The following is a 12,098-nucleotide window of genomic DNA, read 5'->3' on the forward strand; positions in this document are numbered from 1 at the left end:
CACCCCAGGGTCTCTTGGGGCATGGCCTTTCAGGTCATGACTTCTCTCTCCACCCCAGGGTCTCTTGGGGCATGGCCTTCTCTCTCCACCCCAGGGACTCTTGGGGCATGGCCTTTCAGGTCATGACTTTTCTCTCACTCTCCCTCTCTGATCATGCTTAGAGTAATGTCTTGTAATGCTTGTTAATGATTTGTAACTTAAGTTTATTCCTTGTATAATGCATCTTTCATTTGAAAAAGTAATTGAATAGACTATTTAGAATTCCATTCTCAGACATTTCTTGATTGCCTATTACTGTAACTCAACTAAATCAAATCAAATGTTATTTGTCACATGCACAGAATAAAACAGGTGTAGACCTTACTGTGAAATGCTTACTTACAAGCCCTTAACCAACAATGCAGTTTTAAGATAAACAAGAGACAAGAAAATATTTACGAAATAAACTCAAGTTTAAAAAAAGTTACACAATATAATAACAGTAACGAGGCTATGACTGGGGTTGCTGGAGTGTTTGACCATTTTTCGTGGCCTTTCTCTGACACCGACTAGTATAGAGGTCCTGGTTGGCAGTGATGTACTGGGCTGCACGCACTACCCTCTGTAGCACCTTATGGTCAGATGCCGAGCAGTTGTCATACCAGGCAGTGATGCAACCAGTCAGGATGCTCTCGATGGTGCAGCTGTAGAACTTTTGGAGGATCTGGGAACCCATGCCAAATCTTTTCTGTCTCCTGAGGGGGAATAGTCTCTTGCATATTTTAATTATCTTTAAGGAGTCAAGTAAACATTTGAATAGGCTAATTGCATAGTCTTATTCTTATCACGGGTCGCATGTGAGGTAAATATAATATACACATATCAAATATTACCCCACTACAAATGTGCCCTGTTGTCTTGACATGGAGATATTCCACTGTAGCCCCGTTGGCTGCTCAGTTCCTATTGAAAGTCTATGCCTGCTGCGAAGCCTCACTCATCACTGCTATGCTGTGGTGGAGACTAGCAGATCTGCAGGTTCACTTCCAGGGGAATGGTGATAAGACAAAATAACATCATCATACCTTCTGTTTACAAATGACCTAAAAACAAAAAGGAAGCAACAAAACTACAGTTGTCTGCCCCATAGTAGGAGTACGGGATCTGATTGTCTTTCACAGTACCTGTACACAGCCAATCTGTAAATAGCACACCTCTTGCTCTTTTGCACCCCAGTATCTCTACTTGCACATCATCATCTGCACATCTATCTCTCCAGTATTAATGCTAAATTGTAATTATTTCACCTCTATGGCCTATTTATTGCCTTTCCTCCATACTCTTCTACATTTGCTCACACTGTATGTAGATCTTTCTATTTTTCTTTTCTTTTGTGTTATTTGACTGTACGTTTGTTTATGTGTAACTCTATGTTGTTGTTTTTTGTCGCACTGCTATGCTTTATCTTAGCCAGGTTGCAGTTGTAAATGACAACTTGTTCTTAACTGGCCTACCTGGTTAAATAAAGGTGAGATAAAAACAGTAAAAGAAGGATAGGACTCACAAGACACAGGTTATCATCATCAGCCCAGATTTGGACACAAATCACACTTGAAATTGTACAAAGAAATTGTATCCAGGTCTGTACCCAAACAAGTTGAACTTTTAAAAATCCACCTCTCTAAAAACAAGTCTCTCTCCATTGCCACCTGCAATAGACCACCCTCTGCCCCCAGCAGTGCTCTGGACACCATATGTGAACTGATTGCCCCCATCTATCTTCAGAGCTCGTGCTGCTAGATGACCTAAACTGGAACATGCTTAACACCCCAGTCATCCTACAATCTAAGCTTGATGCCCTCAATCTCACACAAATTATCAATGAACCTACCAGGTACCACCCCAAAGCCATAAACACGGGCACCCTCATAGATATCATCCTAACCAACTTGCCTTCTAAATACACCTCTGCTGTTTTCAACCAAGATCACCGCGATCACTGCCTCATTGCCTGCATCCGTAATGGATCAGCGGTCAAACGACCTCCACTCATCACTGTCAAACGCTCCCTGAAAGAATGGAGCGAGCAGGCCTTTCTAATCGACCTGGCCGGGGTATCCTGGAAGGATATTGAACTCATCCCGTCAGTAGAGGATGCCTGTTTTTTTTTAAATGCCTTCCTCACCATCTTAAATAAGCATGCCCCATTCAATAAATGTAGATCCAGGAACAGATATAGCCCTTGGTTCTCTCCAGACCTGACTGCCCTTAACCAACTCAAAAACATCCTATGGCATTCTGCATTAGCATCGGACAGCCCCAGTGATATGCAACTTTTCAGAGAAGCTAGAAACCAATGAACACAGGCAGTTAGCTTTTTCAAGCAGAAATTTGCTTCCTGCAACACAAACTCAAAAAATTTCTGGGACACTGTAAAGTCCATGGAGAATAAGAACACCTCCTCCCAGCTGCCCACTGCACTGAGGATAGGAAACAATGTCACTACCGATAAATCCACTGTAATTAAGAATTTCAATAAGCATTTTTCTACAGCTGGCCATGCTTTTCACCTGGCTACCCCGGTCAACAGCACTGCACCCCCACAGCAACTCGCCCAAGCCTTCCCCATTTCTCCTTCTCCCAAATCCAGTCAGCTGATGCTCTGAAAGAGCTGCAAAATGTGGACCCCTACAAATCAGCCGGGCTAGACCATCTGGACCCTTTCTTTCTAAAAATTAACTGCCAAAATTGTTGCAACCCCTATTACGAGCCTGTTCAACCTCTCTTTCGTGTCGTCTGAGATTCCCAAAGATTGGAAAGCAGCTGCGGTCATTCCCCTCTTCAAAGGGGGGGACACTTGACCCAAACTGTTACAGACCTATATCTATCCTACCCTGCCTTTCTAAGGTCTTCGAAAGCGAAGTCAACAAACAGATTACCTACCATTTCGAATCCCACCGCACCTTCTCCGCTATGTAATCTGTTTTCAGAGCTGGTCATGGGTGCACCTCAGCCACGCTCAAGGTCCTAAACGATATCTTAACCGCCATCGATAAGAAACAATTCTGTGCAGCCGTATTCATTGACCTGCCCAAGGCATTCGACTCTGTCAATCACCTCATCCTCATCGGCAGATTCGATGGCCTTGGTTTCTCAAATGATTGCCTCGCCTGGTTCACCAACTACTTCTCTGATAGAGTTCAGTGTGTCAAATTGGAGGGCCTGTTGTCCTGGCCTCTGGCAGTCTCAATGGGGGTGCCACAGGGTTCAATTCTTGGACCAACTCTCTTCTCTGTATACATAAATGATGTCGCTCTTGCTGCTGGTGAGTCTCTGATCCACCCATACGCAGACGACACCATTCTGTATACTTCTGGCCCTTCTATGGACACTGTGTTAACAACCCCCAGACGAGCTTCAATGCCATACAACTCTTCTTCCGTGGGCTCCAATTCCTCTTAAATACAAGTAAAACTAAATGCATGTTCTTCAACCGATCGCTGCCTGCATCTGCTCGCCCGTCCAACATCACTACTCTGGACGGTTCTGACTTGTGACTGAATATGTGGACAACTACAAATAACTAGGTGTCTGGTTAGACTGTAAACTCTCCTTCCAGACTCACATCAAACATCTCCAAACCAAAGTTAAATCTAGAATTGGCTTCCTGTTTCGCAACAAAGCATCCTTCACTCATGCTGCCAAACATACCCTTGTAAAACTGACCATCCTACCGATCCTCGACTTTGGCGGTGTCATTTACAAAATAGCCGCCAATACCCTACTCAATAAATTGGATAAATCACAGTACCATCCGTTTTGTCACCAAATCCCCATATGCTACCCACCACTGCGACCTGTACGCTCTTGTTGGCTGGCCCTCGCTTCATACTAGTCGCCAAACCCACTGGCTCCAGGTCATCTACAAGACCCTGCTAGGTAAAGTCCCCCCTTATCTTAGCTCGCTGGTCACCATAGCATCTCCCACCTGTAGCACACGCTCCAGCAGGTATATCTCTCTGGTCACCCCAAAACCAATTCTTCCTTTGGCCGCCTCTCCTTCCAGTTCTCTGCTGCCAATGACTGGAACGATCTACAAAAATCTCTGAAACTAGAAACACTTATCTCCCTCACTAGCTGTTATGGCAAGGCGATCCCCGAGGGGAACTCTACCCCCCATTCAGCTGAAAAGGTGGCGCAGGGAATTCAAAAATATTCTTTAGAAATATTTAACTTTCACACATTAACAAGTCCAATACCTCAAATGAAAGATAAACATCTTGTTCATCTACCCATCATGTCCGATTTATAAAATGTTTTACAGCGAAAACAACATATATTTATGTTAGACCACCACCAAATCAAAGGAAAAACGCAGCCATTTTTTCCAGCCAAAGATAGAGTCACAAAAGCAGGATTAGAGATAAAATGAATCACTAAACTTTTGAAACTCTTCATCAGATGACACTCATATGACATGTTACACAATACATTTATGTTTTGTTCGATAATATGAATATTTATATCCACAAATCATTGACGCCATGTTCAGAAATGCCTCCAAAATATCCGGAGGAATTATAGAAAGCTACGCCAGATAACAGAAATACTCATCATAAACTTTGACTAAAGATATATGTTCCACATATGATTAAAGATACACTGGTTCTTAATGCAACCGCTATCTCAGATTTTTTAAAAACGTTACAGAAAAAGCCTACCATGCAAAAATCTGAGACGGCGCTCAGACGTAAAACTATTTCTCCGCCATGTTGGAGTGAACAGAAATACGAAATTACATCATAAATATTCCCTTACCTTTGATGATCTTTCATCAGAATGCCGTGCAAGGAGTCCTAGTTCCACAATAAATCGTTGTTTTGTTCCATAATGTCGAATACTAGTGTCCAATTAGCTGCATTTGCTACCACTTTCAGCTCACGTTCCCAAAAACTGACGCTGGTCCAGGACAACTCGCACGAAAACTTCAAAAAGATATATTCCAGGTCGAATAAACTGGTCAAACTAAGTAGAGAATAAATCTTCAGGATGTTATTTTCATATTTATCCAATAACATTTACATTTACATTACATTTAAGTCATTTAGCAGACGCTCTTATCCAGAGCGACTTACAAATTGGTGCATTCACCTTATGACATCCAGTGGAACAGTCACTTTACAATAGTGCATCTAAATCTTAAGGGGGGGGGGGGTGAGAGGGATTACTTATCCTATCCTAGGTATTCCTTAAAGAGGTGGGGTTTCAGGTGTCTCCGGAAGGTGGTGATTGACTCCGCTGTCCTGGCGTCGTGAGGGAGTTTGTTCCACCATTGGGGGGGCCAGAGCAGCGAACAGTTTTGACTGGGCTGAGCGGGAACTGTACTTCCTCAGTGGTAGGGAGGCGAGCAGGCCAGAGGTGGATGAACGCAGTGCCCTTGTTTGGGTGTAGGGCCTGATCAGAGCCTGGAGGTGAGGTGCCGTTCCCCTCACGTTCCCCTCACAGCTCCGTAGGCAAGCACCATGGTCTTGTAACGTTCCAACCGGATCATACGTTTTCAGCTGTAGCCAAATGGAAAGACGGTGACACCCACAGAGAAATGCGCCACAGGGAAATTGCATTCTGCCAAGACTGTGACTATTTCCCCTCCCATTCGGTCAAAGTTCACACCAAAAACTCCATTCCACATTCTACTGAATGAGGACATCTAGTGGAAGGCGTAGGAAGTGCTACCATATCTTGTTGGGAAAGGAAGGGGCGATGATGTCAAAGTTGACCCACATTCAGAATTTCACTTCTTGTTTGTAAGATTGCCTGCCCTATGAGTTCTGTTATACTCACAGACATAATTCAAACAGTTTTAGAAACTTCAGAGTGTTTTCTATCCAATAGTAATAATAATATGCATATATTAGCAATCTAGGACAGAGTAGGATGCAGTTCACTATGGGCACGCAATTCATCCAAAGTGAAAATACTGCCCCCTATCCTCAACAAGATTTATCCACCAGCTGTCAGAGCAGCTCACAGATTACTTCGCCTGTACATAGCCCATCTATAATTTATCCCAAACAGCTACCTCTTCCCCTATTGTATTTATTTATTTATTTTGCTCCTTTGCACCCCATTATTTCTATCTCTACTTTGCACATTCTTCCACTGCAAATCTACCATTCCAGTGTTTTACTCGCTATATTGTATTTACTTCGCCACCAAGGCCTTTTTGTTTTGTTTTTGCCTTTACCTTCCTTATCTCACCTCATTTGCTCACATCGTATATAGACTTATTTTTCTACTGTATTATTGACTGTATGTTTGTTTTACTCCATGTGTAACTCTGTGTTGTTGTATGTGTCGAACTGCTTTGCTTTATCTTGGCCAGGTCGCAATTGTAAATGAGAACTTGTTCTCAACTTGCCTACCTGGTTAAATAAAGGTAAAAAAACAATGTACCTAAGTAGTTCTATGTTGGAGTTCAAGTGTGATAGATTTGTGTTTGTTTGAGGAGTGTGTCCTGGCTCACAGACTCTCTGTTATGTGTTGTGTTGTGTTTCTGTGCAGGTGGAGCAGCAGTTCTCTCACAAGTTCAGAGTGACGGTGGTGCGAGCTGAGAATGTCACCAAGGGAGCACTGGGTGACCTGTGTGAGTCTGACAACACCTGTTATTCTACATGCTTCTAGTTCACATGTTAAAGATCACAAATTCGCCAACATAAAAACACACCACAGAGAGTTGTCATTTCTGTAAAAACTAAGATTTTATGTTGTGAAATTAAATGTAATGCCGCCAAGTAATAGCAATATTATTAAAGTCATAACACTATAGTGTCACCTATTTGTTGCTATGCATGTTTCTATCACATTAATATGTTTGCTTGTATGTAAATCAAATCAATCAAATGTAATGTTATTTATCCCATGCTTGGTAAACAACAGGTGTAAACTATCACTGAAATGCGCACTTATGGGCTCTTCCCAACAATGCAGAGAAAAGTAACTATACAAGGAATAAATATGTAATGAGTAATGATAACTTGCCTATAGACCGTTGCTCACGAGTGGCACAACGGTCTGAGGCACTGCATCTCAGTCCAAGAGGTCTCACTACAGTCCCTGGTTCAAATCCAGGCTGTATCACATCTAGCCGTGATTGGGAGTCCCATAGGGTGGATGTTAGGCCCTTCCTCTGACACCGCCTGGTATAAAGGTCCTGGATAACACATACATTTGTGTGTTTGTGTCTGCAGTGGACACTCCTGACCCCTATGTGGAGCTGTTCATCCCAACTTCCCCCGAGAGCAGGAAACGAACGCGCCACATAGACAACGACATCAACCCTGAATGGAACGAAACCTTTGGCTTCATACTAGACCCAAACCAGGAGAACTTTCTAGAGGTAAACAAAAAGTCTAATAAAATCAATACAGTCAAATGTAACTCATTTTATGTCAGGCCCAGTCCACTACAGTACAATGGTTACCTGAAGCTTGTCTGTTGGTGCTTTACTATTCAATCAGATAACGTTAATGGATGCCAATTACGTGATGGATGAGAAACTTGGGACTGCGTCGTACAACATCTCCAAAATGTTGAAAACTGGTCAGACGGAGATGGTGCCTTTTCTTATCGGCAAAGTAAGCTCTCTCTATATATACTGTATATATATATATGTATATATATATATAATCTGTAGTAACTACATTAACCTACAGCGGAAGGTGTGTCTGAAATACATTCGCTCTCACCAGACTGTAGTTGTCTGTTGAGTGATGACTTTTATCCATGAGAGTTTTTTCTCTCTTATTATATTTTTTTTCTTCCTGAATATCCCTCTCTTTTCTTTGTGTCCCTCTTTCTATTCACTCCCCCCTCTTCATTACTGTAGCCCACCCACCTGCATCTCTCCCCCTTCTCTCCTCCTCTCATCCCTCCTCCTTCTGCTTGTGGATGTTGTATTCTATCCCAGGGTGTTTTGCAGTTGACATATTAATCCATTTGTTCTATTCTACAATAACCACAGCATCTTTGTGTTGTTTTTACAGGCAACCAATGTGTATTTAGAGATGGCTCTGGAAGTCTGGTAGGTACATTTTCATTATTTCTCCATTCCTCTCCTCGTGTCTGTCTGTCAGGAAGCCTGTCTGGTTTACAGATGCTATCTTAAACACTGTGGCTTCTCTGGTTCACCTGAAGGCCTCTCTCTCTCTCAAATTCAAATAGCTTTTTTGGCATCTATCTCTCTCTCCATGTACAAAAATAAGCACACAGCCAGATAATAACCCTTAAAACTGTAGCACTGGGTGGAACAGTACTTTAGACTCAGCAAAACACAGGAATTCACGTCAAGCTATTTAACCCACACCAGAGTGATAAGTACATTTATTTCTACTTTTAAAGACTGTAGCTGTTTTCAGTAAACACATGGCTTAGATTTACTGTACTGTTGCATCACAAAGGGCTTTTGCTTCAGATGACGGAGAGGATATGTTTGGCATGTTTTGGAGGTAGGACGTCAGAGGTCGTGGGTGTGTTTGTCTCAGTAGGTCTGTCTCAGACCAGACCATCTTGGAGCGAGGCTTTTATTCAAAGTGACTTACAGTCATGCGTACATAGTAACCCACAGTACATAAAATCAATCACCATTGCTGACCAAGAGGTCTACTACGTGTCTGTTTCCATATGGGAAAATATTTGATGTTTTAAAGCTGTTGTTCATATGTAATTACACAACTGTATTTGTATTTATTATGGATGCTCCCAAAGCAGCAGCTACTCTTCCTGGGGTCCAGCAAAATAATGGCAGTTTATACAATTGTAAAAACATTACAACACATTCACAGATTTCACAACACACTGTGTGCCCTCAGGCCCCTACACCACTACCACATATCTACAGTACTAAATCCATGTGTATGTATAGTGCGTATGTTATTGTGTGTGTGTGTGTGTGTGTGTGTGTGTGTGTGTGTGTGTGTGTGTGTGTGTGTGTGTGTGTGTGTGTGTGTGTGTGTGTGTGTGTGTGTGTGTGTGTGTGTGTGTGTGTGTGTGTGTGTGTGTGTGTGTGTGTGTGTGTGTCTCTGTCTCTGTCTCTGTCTCTGTCTCTGTCTCTGTGTGTGTGTCTGTGTCTGTGTATCCATGTGTCTGTCTGTGTATCCATGTGTCTGTGTATCCATGTGTCTGTCTGTGTATCCATGTGTCTGTCTGTGTGTGTCTGTCTGTGTATCCATGTGTCTGTCTGTGTATCCATGTGTCTGTCTGTGTATCCATGTGTCGGTCTGTGTATCCATGTGTCTGTGTATCCATGTGTCTGTCTGTGTATCCATGTGTCTGTGCCTGTGTGTGTCTGTCTGTGTATCCATGTGTCTGTCTGTGTATCCATGTGTCTGTCTGTGTATCCATGTGTCGGTCTGTGTATCCATGTGTCTGTGTATCCATGTGTCTGTCTGTGTATCCATGTGTCTGTCTGTGTATCCATGTGTCTGGCTGTGTATCCATGTGTTGGTCTGTGTACCCATGTGTCTGTCTGTGTATCTATGTGTCTGTCTGTGTATCCATGTGTCTGTCTGTGTATCCATGTGTCTGTCTGTGTATCCATGTGTCTGTGAATCCATGTGTCTGTCTGTGTATCCATGTGTCTGTGCCTGTGTGTGTCTGTCTGTGTATCCATGTGTCTGTGTATCCATGTGTCTGTCTGTGTATCCATCTGTCTGTGCCTGTGTGTGTCTGTCTGTGTATCCGTGTGTCTGTCTGTGTATCCATGTGTCTGTCTGTGTATCCACGTGTCTGTCTGTGTATCTATGTGTCTGTCTGTGTCTGTGTGTGTCTGTCTGTGTATCCATGTGTCTGTGTATCCATGTGTCTGTCTGTGTATCCATGTGTCTGTCTGTGTATCCATGTGTCTGTCTGTGTATCCATGTGTCTGTCTGTGTATCCATGTGTCTGTGCCTGTGTGTGTCTGTCTGTGTATCCATGTGTCTGTCTGTGTATCCAAGTGTCTGTCTGTGTATCCATGTGTCTGTCTGTGTATCTGTGTGTCTGTCTGTGTATCCATGTGTCTGTCTGTGTATCCATGTGTCTGTGCCTGTGTATCCATGTGTCTGTGTCTGTGTGTGTCTGTCTGTGTATCCATGTGTCTGTCTGTGTCTGTGTGTGTCTGTCTGTGTATCCATGTGTCTGTCTGTGTATCCATGTGTCTGTCTGTGTATCCATGTGTCTGTGTATCCATGTGCCTGTCTGTGTATCCATGTGTCTGTCTGTGTATCCATGTGTCTGTCTGTGTATCCATGTGTCGGTCTGTGTATCCATGTGTCTGTGTATCCATGTGTCTGTCTGTGTATCCATGTGTCTGTGCCTGTGTGTGTCTGTCTGTGTATCCATGTGTCTGTCTGTGTATCCATGTGTCTGTCTGTGTATCCATGTGTCTGTCTGTGTATCCATGTGTCTGTGTATCCATGTGTCTGTCTGTGTATCCATGTGTCTGTCTGTGTATCCATGTGTCTGGCTGTGTATCCATGTGTTGGTCTGTGTACCCATGTGTCTGTCTGTGTATCTATGTGTCTGTCTGTGTATCCATGTGTCTGTCTGTGTATCCATGTGTCTGTCTGTGTATCCATGTGTCTGTGAATCCATGTGTCTGTCTGTGTATCCATGTGTCTGTGCCTGTGTGTGTCTGTCTGTGTATCCATGTGTCTGTGTATCCATGTGTCTGTCTGTGTATCCATCTGTCTGTGCCTGTGTGTGTCTGTCTGTGTATCCGTGTGTCTGTCTGTGTATCCATGTGTCTGTCTGTGTATCCACGTGTCTGTCTGTGTATCTATGTGTCTGTCTGTGTCTGTGTGTGTCTGTCTGTGTATCCATGTGTCTGTGTATCCATGTGTCTGTCTGTGTATCCATGTGTCTGTCTGTGTATCCATGTGTCTGTCTGTGTATCCATGTGTCTGTCTGTGTATCCATGTGTCTGTGCCTGTGTGTGTCTGTCTGTGTATCCATGTGTCTGTCTGTGTATCCAAGTGTCTGTCTGTGTATCCATGTGTCTGTCTGTGTATCTGTGTGTCTGTCTGTGTATCCATGTGTCTGTCTGTGTATCCATGTGTCTGTGCCTGTGTATCCATGTGTCTGTGTCTGTGTGTGTCTGTCTGTGTATCCATGTGTCTGTCTGTGTCTGTGTGTGTCTGTCTGTGTATCCATGTGTCTGTCTGTGTATCCATGTGTCTGTCTGTGTATCCATGTGTCTGTGTATCCATGTGCCTGTCTGTGTATCCATGTGTCTGTCTGTGTATCCATGTGTCTGTCTGTGTATCCATGTGTCTGTGTATCCATGTGTCTGTCTGTGTATCCATGTGTCTGTCTGTGTATCCATGTGTCTGTCTGTGTATCCATGTGTCTGTGTATCCATGTGTCTGTCTGTGTATCCATGTCTCTGTGTCTGTGTATCCATGTCTCTGTGTCTGTGTCTGTGTGTGTCTGTCTGTGTATCCATGTGTCTGTCTGTGTATCCATGTGTCTGTCTGTGTATCCATGTGTCTGTGTATCCATGTGTCTGTCTGTGTATCCATGTGTCTGTCTGTGTATCCATGTGTCTGTCTGTGTCTGTGTGTGTGTCTGTGTATCCATGTGTCTGTCTGTGTCTGTGTGTGTCTGTCTGTGTATCCATGTGTCTGTCTGTGTATCCATGTGTCTGTGTATCCATGTGTCTGTGTATCCATGTGTCTGTCTGTGTATCCATGTGTCTGTCTGTGTATCCATGTGTCTGTCTGTGTATCCACGTGTCTGTCTGTGTATCCATGTGTCTGTCTGTGTATCCATGCGTCTGTGTATCCATGTGTCTGTCTGTGTATCCATGTGTCTGTGTATCCATGTGTCTGTCTGTGTATCCATGTGTCTGTCTGTGTATCCATGTGTCTGTGTAGCCATGTGTCTGTCTGTGTATCCATGTGTCTGTCTGTGTATCCATGTGTCTGTCTGTGTATCCATGTGTCGGTCTGTGTATCCATGTGTCTGTGTATCCATGTGTCTGTCTGTGTATCCATGTGTCTGTGCCTGTGTGTGTCTGTCTGTGTATCCATGTGTCTGTCTGTGTATCCATGTGTCTGTCTGTGTATCCATGTGTCTGTCTGTGT

General features: G+C 43.5%; 1 protein-coding gene across 1 annotated transcript in view; it reads left to right on the forward strand.

Annotated features, from left to right (window-relative positions):
* pla2g4ab (phospholipase A2, group IVAb (cytosolic, calcium-dependent)) overlaps positions 1–12,098 on the forward strand; it is a 69,473-nt gene that overhangs the window by 9,372 nt on the left and 48,003 nt on the right. The window contains exons 3-6 of the mRNA XM_046301005.1: positions 6,541–6,622; positions 7,227–7,375; positions 7,497–7,613; positions 8,022–8,059. Of these exons, the coding sequence (XP_046156961.1) occupies positions 6,541–6,622; positions 7,227–7,375; positions 7,497–7,613; positions 8,022–8,059 (386 nt within the window). The remainder of the gene's footprint in view (positions 1–6,540; positions 6,623–7,226; positions 7,376–7,496; positions 7,614–8,021; positions 8,060–12,098) is intronic.

This window comes from Oncorhynchus gorbuscha, linkage group LG15 (genome assembly GCF_021184085.1).
Source record: "Oncorhynchus gorbuscha isolate QuinsamMale2020 ecotype Even-year linkage group LG15, OgorEven_v1.0, whole genome shotgun sequence".
NCBI classification, from domain to species: Eukaryota; Metazoa; Chordata; class Actinopteri; order Salmoniformes; family Salmonidae; genus Oncorhynchus; species Oncorhynchus gorbuscha.